Source organism: Vigna angularis, chromosome 7, assembly GCF_016808095.1.
Source record: "Vigna angularis cultivar LongXiaoDou No.4 chromosome 7, ASM1680809v1, whole genome shotgun sequence".
Taxonomy (NCBI): domain Eukaryota; kingdom Viridiplantae; phylum Streptophyta; class Magnoliopsida; order Fabales; family Fabaceae; genus Vigna; species Vigna angularis.
The window spans coordinates 1000626-1015835 of record NC_068976.1 but is presented as its reverse complement, the minus strand read 5'-3'; the positions used below and the strand labels follow the sequence as shown (position 1 = coordinate 1015835).

The following is a 15210-nucleotide window of genomic DNA, read 5'->3' as shown; positions in this document are numbered from 1 at the left end:
TATTTTAACTATTAAAATAGGATTTTACGGTATTAAATATTGAATATGAAAATAATGTTAGATGTTTTTATTTTTAATATCAAATACAAAATAGAAATATGAAATATAAATTAAATAATTATAGAAAAATATAAAAATAATTTAATATATAATAATATAAGTTATTAAATTAAATATTAAATAAAAGTTAATATAATTTTCTTAAATTATATGATAAATTAAAAAAAATCGTAATTTAAAGGAAGAGGATTAAAGGGATATAACTAGCTACACATATATAATCGATTTAAAAAATCAACTATCATTTATTAATAATTTGAGGTAGTAGTCCGGCCATTGGTAATATTTAAGTGTCATTTCCTCCAATTTGAGGAGCAGAGGTAACAATGTCTGTTTTACCTTGTTGCAGTCGCTGCGCACAATTGGTGGTTCTCTCTATGGCCACCATTCTCCTACTATTCTACCAAACTTGCTGCGCCAAGCATGGCACATCCTGTCCATCTTCTTCGTGCGGGGAAATTCGCCACATAAAACATCCATTCCGACTGAAAGACGACCCTCCCAGTTGCGGCCTTCCCGAGTATGAATTTGATTGCGTGAATAACAGAACATTGGTTACACTGTTTTCAGGGAAATACTATGTGGAGGAAATCAATTACGATAGGTACCGAATCCGACTGATTGATCCGGGTGTTGTGGAGGACACTTCTTGCTCGTTTCCTCGCTATTTCTTGTACACACAAAGTTTCAGTGCACCTGACAAAGATCTGCTGATTACTTTGTCTGGGGAGGAGTATGGGTATAAAGTAGTGTTTCTAAACTGTAGTTACCGAGTGAGTGATGATCCTCGATATGTGAAAGTGAAATCCGGCGGCGGTTGTGATTTCGGAGGCTATACCTACGCCGTGCTGGATCGCGGTGATCCGGAATTTACAGTTATGGACGTGAAGGCCGGATGCAGATTAAAGGTTGCTACCTTCCTAAACTGGACACATGGCAGTCAAACACATGACAGGAACGTTTCCTATACTGATATCCTTAAATCTCTGGAAGAAGGATTTTGGTTGACTTGGTTACCAGTTGCTTGCAGGGAGCAATGTGGAAAGGGTATGGATTGCGACTTCAACCAAACCACGCAACAAATTCAATGCTTAGGTTGTGAAATTTTCATCCACCACGGAGTCAGCAATTGTGGTGAGATATATATTAATATTTTTCTAGGTTTTAAATCACTATTTATTTATTTCCAGTAATTATTTTAAAATTTACGAATCTTTCTTTAAAAGTATTTACCTGAATTAGAAAAAGATATATACTTTATGGTGTTAACATTTCAACTTCTTATATTTTTAAAATTAAAAAAATTATATTGTAAAACAAAACCTCAGTTTAGAAAAATAGAAAGTACAAATATATTTTAAAACTACTTTTTTTAATAAGATTGTATGTTTTAAAACACGTCTTATTTATTTGTAAATTTTTTAAAATGTACTAATTTCCTAAAATATGGCCAATGTTGAAAATCCTAGATAAAATTTTATTCATTTCCAGATAAGCTTCAAGTTTAATTATAGGTAGCACATAATTGAATATAAAATTAAATAATAATGATGCTTCTAGATATTTAAAAAAAAAACATATATTTAAGGTTTAACTAAATTTCAGTTACCTCTCAAATTTGATATGCAGGAGTGAATTATTTTTTAATTTATATGTAAATAATATAATATTTAAATTTAGATTTTTATCTTTATATAAACATTTTCTTTTTATTATTTTAGGAACTCTATCAATAATTGAAGTATACCTTGCAGGTACGCGTACTAAACCATATGTCAGCATGATAATTCAAACTAATTTTAATTTTAAGTAATTCAAATGAATTATATCTGAGTTCCATAAAAGAGAAATTTTACAAATTAATTTACACGTGTCTTCCTGAAAATTTTACATGTATGTGTATTCCTCAGAATTTTACATTTAAATTAAAACTATTATATATATATATATATATATATATATATATATATATATATGATAAATTGTCTGAAGTAGATGTGTATATAAATATTAAAATATAATAAAATATCGATACATTATTAAATAATTATATATTTATATCATTGTAAACTGGGTTGTATAAAAGAAGTGAAATAATGTTTTAAAACTTTTACTTAATTACTAAAACCTCCAAAATTTTGGTTGTAACACATAATGTAAAAAATAAACTAAGAAAACATAAAGAATTAATAATAGAAATAATCAAGGATATAATACAACTCTTTGTGATGAATATTTAAAATAAAATTATTAATAAGAGTATTTATCTTGATTTTACCAATTGTCTTCAATTCGAAATCCCTTGAAAAAAACATATGAGAAAATCATACTTTAGAATTTGATTAGAAATGTTTAAGACTTATTAACTTAGATTCTTATAAAATAATTTTTTAAAACTTGATTAGAATTTGTGATTTTTTTTTTGAAAATTAAAAAAAAAAACTTAAAAATAAACGAGCAAGCAGGTCAATTCACCAATCCAAGTCATAGTTTAAATTTTTTTAATTCACTTATATTAAATTTAGTTGACTCACTGAATGGTTAACTCATGATTGGATAACTTATTTTGAAACCATTACTTAAACAACATAAACTTAAGGGGGAGAGAATTTCTACAACATGTTAAGTTTAAATTAACCAACTGGGAATTAATTATTTTCTTTTTCAATTGTTCCAATGTCTATGACTAAAATCCCATCCACACTACTCTCGTGATATATTATTTAATATATTTCCCAAGTTTCAACGTCTATGAAGTACCACTCATTTACTTAAATAAAAGGTTATTAGAATATTAATAAAAATTCTAACATAAAAACATAGTATTGAGTTATACATAAATGCATCTAAAACAATCCTATAAAAAGTAATCAAAACTCAAAAGGAACCGACAATACTTTATATTGAAAAATTAGAGAATAATTCAACCAAGACACATAACTTTCCATGTAGAAGGTACTACTAAACATAATAAAAAATAAAGTAAAAAAACAGTGAATGAGATAGAGCTTGAAATGGATGATATATTGATGAGGTGATTATGGATTGATCTTAGAACTCATTATAACGATATTTTGACAACATTTTTTTGATAACATTTTAACATCATTTATGTGTCATTTTATGATTGGTCCAAAATTACTCCACAATCAATAATAATAATAATCATAAACACCAACATGAACTAATAACAAAATGACACATAAATGATGTTAAAATGTTGTAAAAAAAATATTGTCAAAGTATCATTATCAAAAGTAGTTTCTAAGTTGATTAGTTGCTACTTTGATTTGTTATTTCTCATATTTCTCATAATCATTAATTGTAAATGTTGAAGTTCTTAACCTCACTTTTCTCCATGTTGGCATATTTGAAAAAAATTCAAGGGATTAAACTCAATTTGTATTTGTTGAATATTTAGTATAATTAATAATTTTTTTTAATAAAAAGTGTCATGAATTTTGTTTAAAATGATGAACAAAACAACAACTTGTATGTTTAGAAAGAAAATCCACCGTGCCTCGTTTATGTCAAATAATATGTATAGACGAGGTCTTCCATATAATCCATAAGACAAAACCGTGGGTCTTTAGTAAATGAAATCATTAGAAGAGTGCAACGATTGATATCATTATTAGTGCAGTCAGGGAAAATGACAGCGGTTATTTTCGTTGATAGATACCAGTTTCTGAACCGAGGCATATTCAGGCGAAATAAAAGTGATAGACCTTTTGCCTCGGTTCCGAACCGAGCTATAAAATGGTAGGATTTTGTTTCGGTTCAAAATTAACCGAAGCAGTAACATTTTTTATTTTTTTAAATATTTTTTTCGTTGGACTTTATTCCTTGGTTCCATGATGAACCGAGATCGTTTCTCCCCATTTGGAGGCCATGCCATGCTCAGGCCGAGGGGGTGCCACCTTCACAATCTGGCGTTCAATATGCACAATTTGTCCAACAATGTAGTTAGGTCTGCTTGGAACATGTTCTGCAAACAAGGCTACAGATTCATCAGATAAGTAATAATTAGAGTAGTTCCTGGTAATTTCCTCATAATACCCAGCAGAAGTGAGCACAAAGGCTTCTATCTCATGAACTTCCAAGCAACCAAAACAAATCTTCTCTTTATTTGCCTGTAGAAAGTCACAAGTAGAATATAACTCAATCCACAATTTTGAAATAGGTAGAAAATACAGTAAAAAACCATCCATGCAATCAAGTGATCATCAGACATTTTCTGTGGATAAAAATTAGATCATCTCAGAGGCTCAAACATTTTATTATCACATTAAGAAAACAAGGTAGTACCTACTTCTCAAGTTGATGCTTATTGTAATAAGTTTAACTCAACCATTTCCATCAATGCTCGCCAAAACTAAATACATTTCATATAACTCAAAAACACTACCACTACATTCTCCACCACACTTCCACTTTTCAGGCCTAATTCAGAGTACTTCAATTTACGACCAACATTTTTTTCCGCTTAAATTTAGCCTATTTTTCATCAAACGATAAAATTATTTATCAATTCAGAATCCAAGATAAAGTAATCATTTGTAAATGGATAAGTGCGAAGAGATAATTATGGGAAAAAGTGTTATGGATAAGGATGGGAAGAATATATATCAGAAATAGGTTGTGTGAAAAATAAACAGTGCTGTATCGTTACATTTGGTGTTGTTGAGAATGGAAGTGGATATTATTCAAAGTAGGGATAAGTAGTTACTAGACTAATAATTGGTGAGGAAGATTTATTTAGCATGAGAAATGAAATGTGTGTTCAGTAATTGAGATATAGTTGTTGTTCCCCATGATGAGAAGATAGGTGTGCATTAGCTTTACCATTTTATATAAAAATTTATAATACAAAATCTTACCAGCTAGAGCACCACTCTCAGCTTCTGTCTGATCGAAATCATCGAAAAGCCATAGGTCGGAGTGATCATGTGCGCCAGTGAAGTAAGTTTGTCCGGAACTGGCAAATCCTAATTGCCTTGAAAAGAAAGTGAAAGAGAAGATTTGTGTGTTGGTGGGACCGTACAAGAAGAGTTTCTTGGTTTTGATGGGTCTCTGATAGCAAAGTTGGCAACTGATCCAATCCAGGAGAGGAGATGAAGACCTACGACGTGGAGGAAACATTGGAGGAAGGCACCAAACCAGCGGTGCAGCGGGGGCGGTTGTGCAGGCGCCGTGCAGTTGGTGTGGAGCACGAAGGGCAGTGCAGCGACGGGCGGTTCAGGGGCGGTGCAGCGATGGTGGTTCAGGGACGGTGCAGCAGGCAAGCCAGTGCAATGGAGACAACAACGTGGATTCGTCAAGCAAAGCACCAAAGAGCAATGGAGGCAACGACAATGGTGAGGGAGACAAAGATGAAAGGGAGCGACGAATGAAGCAGAAGAAAATAGAGGGCAGAAGAAAGAGAGTGCGCAATGAAGAGGAGAAATGAAAATTTTTGAATATAGCTATTACACCACTCCCAGAAATAATCGAGGCAATATACATGTATACACCTCGGGTTAACATCAACCCGATGCCTATGCTGGTATAAAAAAATAAAAATAAACTCTAAAATCATCTTATAGGCCTCGGTTCTCTTTCACCTGAAGCATAAAAGCATTTCCACATCGATTCTGGAGCAATCGATGCATAGGACTCGTGACAAACATGACAAAGCAGGTCAGGTGATAGGGAAAAAGGTGATTTTGACAGACTATATGATTCAGTTAGACCTTTAACCGAGGTAATAAGAGCTATATGCTGCATTTTTACCATGGATCGAGGCAATAGAGCAAGTGAGAGACCAAATATCAGCTTTTCAGAGAGATGCGACAGTGTGTTAGGCATCAGTTTCATCTTGAATCGAGGTAATAAGCCTATATGCTTCGGTTTCACCTAACCCGAAACCTATTGTGCGAGGTTAAACGCCTTTTTTTTACTAGTGCATTGAAAGGATTGGAAAATAATTGAGTAACAAAATTTAGTGAAACACATTAGATGAATCCAAAAATATACTAGATAGACGATCTCAACAATGCATTGATCAAACAATACCTTAACTAAACAACTTTGTAATATACTACCTAACTTATCTTTAACCTCTTAAGCATTTTCAAGAACACTCTATTTTCTTCATTAAACTTGTGAACTTAGCTTATTCTCGACCATTAGAAATTATCCAAACTTTTATCGTATACTAAGTTATGAAGCAATATATGAATAATGTTTATATCTTCTACAAACAAGTTACGATCTCTAAAACAAAATTAACTTATTGACAACCAGTATACCTCGAAAAGTTCAAAAATTCGTCGATATATAATACCAATGACTTGAAATTTATTGGTAAAAATTAATACTGAGAAGATTGACAAACAAATATGGATTATTGATAATCATTGAAGGATATATCCATCAATAATTTCTGAAGGATATATTCTCAATAAATTCTTTGACTTAGTAGGACATTATTGATGGATTTATGCGTCGATAAATTTTGTCAATAAATAGTGTAACAGTTTCCAGTGCATTGGACTATATTTCCTTATAACACAAACATCTTAGACATAAACATTAAGAAGTCAACAAAACTAATAATGCTAATTAGACAATCAAATCCAAGCAAACCTTAATACAATATCACACAAACATCACAAGTGTGTTTATAATGTAATTCAGACAAACATAAAAGTTCTAAAAGTATGTTTATATGTAACAAAGTCCTAATAATCTACATATCCATCATAATTGTTTTCTTCTCCTTCATCGTCTTGTTACTACAATTGTAAATGTGGCTCAACTAGGGTGGGATAGATTGGGTCGTTGCTAGGAGGTGTTGAAGATAACTCTATGCCTTTGAAGGCAATAATATCATGATCAGATTTTGAAAATTCTCAAACCTACGACTCAAATCATAATAAGTCTAGTCACATGCTTCTAGCCGATATTTGAGGTGGATACCGACATCCTTATCACTGTTGGAAGAAGATGGTTGGTGCTTGAGGGTACCTCTTCCAGTAGTATAATTTGCAACAAGTTATCTTGTCCCATACAATCGTCCTTTTCTTTTTCCACCGAAAAATCTTAGCAACAAATAAAGAACTAAAGTGAAGAATGTTTTGATGATGAAGCTAACACTTTGTATTTAAAGATTAGAAGAATATGTTGTTCAATTTAAAGCTTTTGTAATAAGTCATTTGTAGTTATATATTAGACTTAACATAGAAAGACACACAACAGGTTGGAGAGACCCTCAAGATAAACATTATTTCAGAATTGCTTTTGAATAGTCAATTATCACAAATGATAATCGATTATCCAAGTTAAATTTAAAATTGCTAAAAAGCCTCTTGAATAATTGATTATCACTTAGGATAATCAGTTATCCTAGAGAGAGAAGATTTTTGAAAAAGCCTCTAGAATAATCGATTATTAGTGACAATTGTAAAAAGACTTTTCAATTTTCTGATCAGCTTTCAAACTAGGGTCTATAAATACTTTGTCTATGAACATTTTTGAACAGTTAATCCTTTTTGAGAAGTTTTGTGCTTTTGTTAAGAAACTCTTTGTGCTTTATGTTAAGAGCTTGGTCTTATTAGAATGGTTCATCCAATACATAGTATCTTGCCTGACTTTTCAGCTTGGTCTTATTAGATTTGAAGAAAGATGGAGGAATAGAAAAAACAGCCAAATAGTTAATAATGTCAGCAAACCAAGGTTCATGATACATACCTTTTAAAATGGTCGCAGCTAGTAGAACTTCATCAGGAAACTCATCTTGAATAGTAGTGTCATCTTCCTTTTCAATCCTACTAAGATGGTCAATTACTAGGTTATGTGACCTACTTCTGTCTTGAATCTCAATGTCAAACTCTTGAAGCAGTAACATCCATCTAATCAACCTTGGTTTGGAATCTGCTTTCTTTAAAAGGAACTTCAATGCAACATGATCAATATAAGCAATTCCCTTAGAACCAAGTATGTATGATATTAATGTATCCACGACAAATACAACAACTAATAATTCCTTCTCGGTTGTGGTATAATTAGCTTGTGTAGTGTCCAATGTATGGGAAGCATAATATATCATGTGGTAGTTTCCTATTTCCTTGTGCAAGCATCACTCTCATTGCAAAGTTTAATGCATCAAGCATCAACTCAAATGGCAATGTCTAGTCAGGTCGTTGGATGATGGAAGTGGTGGTGAACGCCCTTTTTAGGGTATCAAAAGCATCTTTTGCACATCTCTACAAAGTCAAACATTACGTCCTTTTGAAGTAAGTTGGAGAGAGGATTAACTATCTTGCTAAAGTCTTGGATAAACCTCCTATAAAAACCTGCATGTCTAAGAAAAGAGCAAACTTCTCGTACATAAGAAGGGTAAGGCAATTGTGAAATAGTATCAATTTTAGCAGGGTCGGTATACCATTCCTAAAAGCAACGTGACCCAAAACTATACCTACTCTACTATAAAATTTCCCTTTTCAAAATTTAAAGCAAATTTAGTTTCCTCACATCTCTCCATAATCCTCGCAAGATTAGCTAAACAATCATCAAAAGATGAACATATATGATGAAGTCATCCATAAAAACCTCAATAAAATGTCTCAACAAATTTGTAAATATACTCAACATACATTGCTAAAATGTTCCAAGAGCATTGCAAAGGCCAAATGGTATTTTTCAATAAGCATATATACCGAAAGGACAAGCATCACAAAGTCTATCGGATTCAAACTTTATGTTTGGCAGTCCTAGTACAAGACCTATAGATGCAAGTTTATTCAAATGAGGCATGTGAATGTGTTCAAGTCTTTTGTGCCACAACCAAGGTTCATCTTCCTTAGACAGCAAGCATATCACAGATTTAAAAGAAGATTTCTTAAAATCAATCATATATATGTTGTTATATCTCTTGCCAATTAACATAAGTTCATTTGAAGAAGCATGACAGATTAAATAGTGATTTGGTTCAAATGTAACTTTTAATCCTTTATTACATAATTGGTTAATGTTAAGCATGTTATGTTTTAGCCCATCAAAAAGTAAGACATTTTCAATGATATATGAGGAGGGTGTTTGTATTTTACCAATACCAACTATTTTACCTTATAGTTGTCCTCATATGTGACATGATCACTTGTTTTGTAAGATAGGCTGCTGAACCTTATAAGATCTCCAGTCATGTATCTAGAACATCCGCTGTCAAGATACCACATAGACTCTTTTTCACATTTTTCTTCAATGTTTCTAGCCTGTGAGATATGGCCATCATGCTTAAATCTATTTGTTGTTTAGGGTTCTTGCTTACTTCTTCCCTATGTTCATTTTCTTGATGCAGATCTTGTTCTCTAGAGTGCTCTTGATTTTCTGTAAGATTCAAGTCAGTTTTCCTTTTGAATGTCAAGAATTTTGAAAACTTTTCTACCATCAGATTTGTTTCTTCATTCTCTGGACATTCTACAGTTTCTAGGGTGTTAATGAATATTTTCTCCTTTTGATTTTATATCCATGATATTCCCTCTGAATAGGCTCACAAGAACTATTAATCACAAAATCTCATACATCTTTGCCTACTGAATTCAAGAAACCATTATTTTTATCATGAATTCCTCCTTTGCTAATAGTTTGTTATATACCGACCATCAAGAACTTTTTAATCGATTATACTGAAAACCTAACCAATTAAAATTTGAGTAATTTCCGAATTCCTAGCTTTGGTGCATATTGTTAGAAAAGTGATGCCTTATATCTCAAGCCAAGAGGAGGAGTGAGTTGGATTTTGTCTTAAAAGTTGTTCTTTTCAAAAGCTTTTGCAAAATCTTTGGTTTTCTTGAAATCAATAACACAAATATAATGAATCAACACTAAAATAAAAAGGAGAGAAAGATCAACACAACGATATATACTGGTTTGGCTATTGATGAATCAGCAAGTGTACCGAATCGCACAAGTAATATAACATGGTAAGACCAAGTATCGTATCCCAAAGGACTCTCGGCACTAGACAGTCGTGTGATAACTCGATTAATTAAGACTTAAAGAAAACGAGATCATTGGTTTCAGATGCAAAGACAGAAAATTAAATATGAATGCACTTTGATCAATAGCAGAATAGCACAGTGATGAACGAATGTTGTTTAATATGAGATGAGTATGTTGTTAGGGTTAGATTTCACCAAGTTCCCTCTCATGTATGTATGAATTCTTCTTTATGCATTAATGTTATCGTCACTCACTAAATCAGTTAAACCCGGTCCCTCGGCAAAATAAGTTGTCCTCAATCACCAATTCATGCAATTCCTAGCATTCCTAGTAATTAAATGTGAAGATCAAAAGCTTTAAAACAACCAAGACTCATTCCCTCATCCTTGAGAAATATTACCCTTGGGAGTAATTCAACAAGAACATGAATTGTAAGGAACCTCCCGGCACTTATGCAATTCATACATCACGCTATGAATGAGTTAAACAAAGCATGTAATAATCATAGATGAATACTCTAACAATTAATGAAAAAGAATATGTTATTAAAAATCAATTCAAATATATGAGAGTTCACAAGGTTACATCATCCCCCAACAACAAAAAGAGTTTAGTTCAACATAGACATGGTGAAACTAGATGAACAATGGAGAAGAATGAGATATAAAAACCCTAAAAGTAGAAGATGGAAGCTCTCGCATCCAAATTCGCCTTCAGAAGGTGAAAGAATGTGTTGTTGTGCTCCTCCAGCCAAAGATACCAAACCTAGGACGTCTGGGTCCTTTAAATATAGCGAAAACAAAGTAGAAACAAAGCCCAGGCCCATGTCATTGGCGCTCAAGCGCCCCACTTAGGGCGCCCGGGCGGTGGTTCCCTGCACTTAAGCCTCCAAAAAGAGCGCCCAAGCTTCGAGCACTCCTCCCTTCTGGTGCTTTTCAAGGCCTTTCTGGGATCCATCTCCGTGGCACTTCATCTCTACTTTCCATGTTATCTCATTTCTTGCCAAAACAAGGGAAATTAGTCATAAAACCATTAAATTCAACCTCAACTCTCTTATTCACACAACTTAATAGAAAAACATGATTCCAAGCAAGTTTCTAAGCAGAAAAGGGTGCATTTAGTGTCAAAATTAAATCACAGATAACGGTATTTTCAACCGTTATCATTGGCCAAGCCTACATCCAATCTTCCTTCAACAACCTTAGTTGAAGGGATTCCACTATAATGATTGAGTTACAAGAATACATAGATATACCCTCTCAATGTACTTCTCACCCCACTCAAAATGACTTATAGTAACAAGATGTGAACACCCTCACAATCTTTCCAAAGCAAAGAACAATCCCAGTTCTCTAAACACCTTGAGACCAAATCCTAACTCTCAATGAGAACAATCACAGTTCTCTCCACCTGGCAAACCTACACAGGAAAACAATCCACAGATTACGAATGATGAAACTAATCTTCACAGCTACACTTCACTAATGAAGAATTGATCAGAACACTTCAGCTTAGATTTCTTGAAAGAATCTTGGTGAATGAACCCAAATTTGATCTTTGATTCTTCAAGACTGTTCTTAGACTTTGCTGCAATCAATACTAAACCAAAATGTTATTTATGAAATTGATAGTTTAAAAGATTGGTTTGAAACAACACGCAACACAGTTATTTATAGGATTTTTTAATTCTAACGCACTTTAATTGATTACGCAATTAATGTAATCTGTTAAATTTTTCATTCTACTTTAACAGATTATATAGCACATGCAATCGATTAAACAATTTATACAAGCCAATAATAAATTCACACTACTACAAAAATCGCGTATAACGTCGAATATTCTGGGCGGCGAATTCGCGAACGACGTCATATTAGGAGACGTTAAATTGATGTCGAATTTAAAAAAATTTGATGTTAAATTAATGCCGAATTTTGTCAATATACAACGTTAACTTAACGTCAAATTTTGTCAATATACAACGTTAATCAATTTTTTTTGTTTTTTTAATTAATTGTGATCCTTTTTTACAACTCTACGAGACCTGAAGCAGAAAAACAACAAATTTCAGTTTTTGTTATTTTATAAAGCATGAACTATGAATGTGTAGTGTAGTATCAACAACAAACAACAATAACTAACAACAAACATGTTGAATCAAACAACAATAGCAAACAAGTTCAACCAAACAACAACAACAAACAAGTTCAAAAAAAAAACAACAAACAAATTCAACAAATAAGTTCTTCAAAACGAAAACGAAAACTAACCTTCAAAATAATCGGTCAAAATAAACAAAAATCATACATAAAGTAGTTAATTATTATTCATTTGTATCAAATAAAAGAAAGATTACATGTGATGGTCGTCAAACTTCGTTCGAGAAAAGTTTGAGAAGAGAAGAGGGTCTCGCGCGCTAAGATAAAGTGAATGAATTTTCAATCACCTGCTCAATTTTTTATTGAATTCACTAACCTTTTGACGTCTAACGCTGGGACATTCGATGTTTCATATCCTTTTACGTTGAATTATAATTCTAAATGAGGTTTAATAATTACATTTATTTACAAAAATGCCACCGGTCATTTTTAACGTTGGCTACTCAGTGGTTAGACGTTGAACGCGTGACGTTATACGTAATTTTTGTACTAGTGTCATATGATCGTTATAGACAATTAAGCCTTTCAATGAAATTGATTTTCACAAGAGAAGCATATTTAAAGATTAAGAAATTTATGTAATTGGGATATATTCAACACTTACGCAAATTTTCAAATCAATTTCAATTCTAAATATATTAATGCACTTATCAAACACATATTGGTAGAGCAACATGTTTTAATCAATTATACAACTTATTGAATCCATTACTTGTTTGCCCCTATTCAGCATAACATAATATTTTGAGAAATCTAACAGATTATACACTTTGCTTAATCGATTATCTCAACTAGAGATGTAATGTTCAATCTATTTAAACTCACGATTCATATACATACAATGAATGCATATATCAAGCATCTCAAGCACAAACAGAATAAGAATAAATCAATTGTTATGTCATTTCTTTTGCAAGAAACCATAAAACTATTTTCTTGTTCATCATAAAAAACATAGATATTTAGGGTAGATATGGCTCCCCTTATCAACAAGCTTGACACATTTCTGCCCAAGTTTACAACATTATTTTCCCTAATATGCCTTTTATTTTTGAAAAGTTCTTTCAAAGACTTGGCGTATTTTGGGATTTGATTTACAACATCTAATAATGGGATGTTGATCTCCACCTTTTCGAAAGTATTCAGGATTTCTTTATCTAATTCCTCTATTTTCTTATTTTTCGGTTTAAACCGATTTGGATATGGAGGAGGAGGAGAATAATAAATTTTAGAAGAAGACTTAGAGGATATTAACCTTGAGTCATCAGTGGCCGTCTCAAGTGTAGCTTGTGATGGCTCACTTGATCCTCCACTTTTATCACTGTATTTGTCTATGTTCTCCCTATCTTCATCCTCTTGGGGTTCTTCAGGGCCTTGTATTTTCTCACTTGTTATTAAAGTAATAGCACTTAAATTTCGTGGGATGATCATAGTTTGTACAGGAAATTGATTTGATTCTTTACCAAGTTAGCTTTCATTTTGTCCATCCTCTGATTCACTTCTTCAATCACTTTCTTCATTTATGCATTTTGCTCAATCATCATCTTCATGAAATCTTGTAGTGTCATATCTGGTTGAGATTGCTGCCTCTTTTGAGGTGGGACATAAGGTTGTTTGTGTTGTTGTTATTGCTATTATGACTCCTGATACTTAGTGGAGGATAAGTTGTAATTATTATGAGATGGATTATTACCTCCAAACATGTTTACAACAAAATCTTAAGATGGTTCCTCCACTGTAGGTTCTTCTAAGGTAGGACATTCATAAGTATAATGGTCGACTAAAGTGCAAAGTTCAAACACTTGCAATCATGTCAAGCTTTCTCTCTAGTCCATCTAATCTTTCATCTATCTTATTTCTTTTTGCTGCACAAGTTTCCAACTCATGAACTCCTTTGAAAAATGTCACTAAATTCACTCTTGTTTTAAATTGTTGGTTTTTTGATGCCCTTCATTCTATAAGCTCTCCAATATCTTCTGGCAATTTTTCTAGGAAAGATCATCCGCTTGCAACATCAGCCCATGCCTCATATGAGGAATTCAAGCTTTCATAAAAGGTTTGAATGAAGGAATGTTCCTTTATTTGATGTGGAGGTTAGGAAACATAGAGTTTGTTGAATCTCTCCCAATACTCACTAAGAGTTTCTCTATCTCTTTGCTTAATTCTAAGAATCTCTCTATGGATGACAAACACTCAGGATGCAGGAAATATTTCTCAAGGAAAAGTCTTTCGATAGTTTCCTAATTCGTAATTCTTGTTAAGAGATAGTACCACCAATCTTGAGCTGCTCCTTGAAGATTAAAAGGAAAAGCACTCATTTTTAGGTTTTTTAATGTGATCCTTGTAGATCTAAAGTTTTCACATAGGATATCAAATTGTCTTAAGTGTTTATGTGGATTCTTCCCTGATAACCAATTGAATTTTGGCAAGCCATTTAGTAGGTTAGTTCTCAACTCACACTCCTCATTTGGATGTTCAATGTTATTGCATATGACTGTATTGTGGGAGTTGACTAACTATCTAATGGTTCTTTGAGCCATTATGTTTGGGTCAGGATCAGGTGAAAGATCCTAAGATATATTTATAACTGGAGAAGATAAAGGTGGTATAGTTTTTGTAATTGCTTCAGATGTTGAATATGTTCCTCAATAGAACACCTAAATTTTAAACTTTTTCTTACTTTACGCAAGTTTTGTTCAACTTTTGAGTCAATTTGATAAAATTATCCCAAGTTGGCTCGAGTCATGCACTACGCAGTTTGACTGAAGTTGTTCCTTTATTCTTGACTTTTTTTTCCCTCTTTGTTATTGCTTCAAAGAAAGATTTCATGTAAGAACTAAGTAAGATATTGTTAGATCCACTACTAAAAAAGAGAAATGTATCATAATGGACAACTTAAGTATCAAGTCTTTCGTATTAAATTATTCTCTAACTAATCTTAAGTATTCTTCAAGAGAAATTCTTAAACAAAACGAAAACGAAAAACCTTGCTAAGAAATTCAAAACT

The 15210-nt window shown here is 32.5% G+C and overlaps 1 protein-coding gene across 2 annotated transcripts; it reads left to right on the top strand.

Annotated features, from left to right (window-relative positions):
• The first annotated feature begins 336 nt into the window (after positions 1 to 336).
• Positions 337 to 9558, top strand: LOC128197922 (uncharacterized). 2 transcript variants are annotated; one of them, XM_052880778.1, is made up of 3 exons: positions 337 to 1194; positions 1782 to 1814; positions 9401 to 9558. In XM_052880778.1, the coding sequence occupies exons 1-3, from the start codon at positions 387 to 389 to the stop codon at positions 9412 to 9414; spliced, it is 855 nt and encodes a 284-aa protein (XP_052736738.1). In that variant the 5' UTR covers positions 337 to 386; the 3' UTR covers positions 9415 to 9558. The 2 variants fall into 2 exon arrangements, with proteins under 2 accessions (XP_052736738.1, XP_052736737.1); XM_052880777.1 differs by lacking the exon at positions 9401 to 9558 and having other exon boundaries at positions 1782 to 1904.
• The last annotated feature ends 5652 nt before the right edge of the window (positions 9559 to 15210 follow it).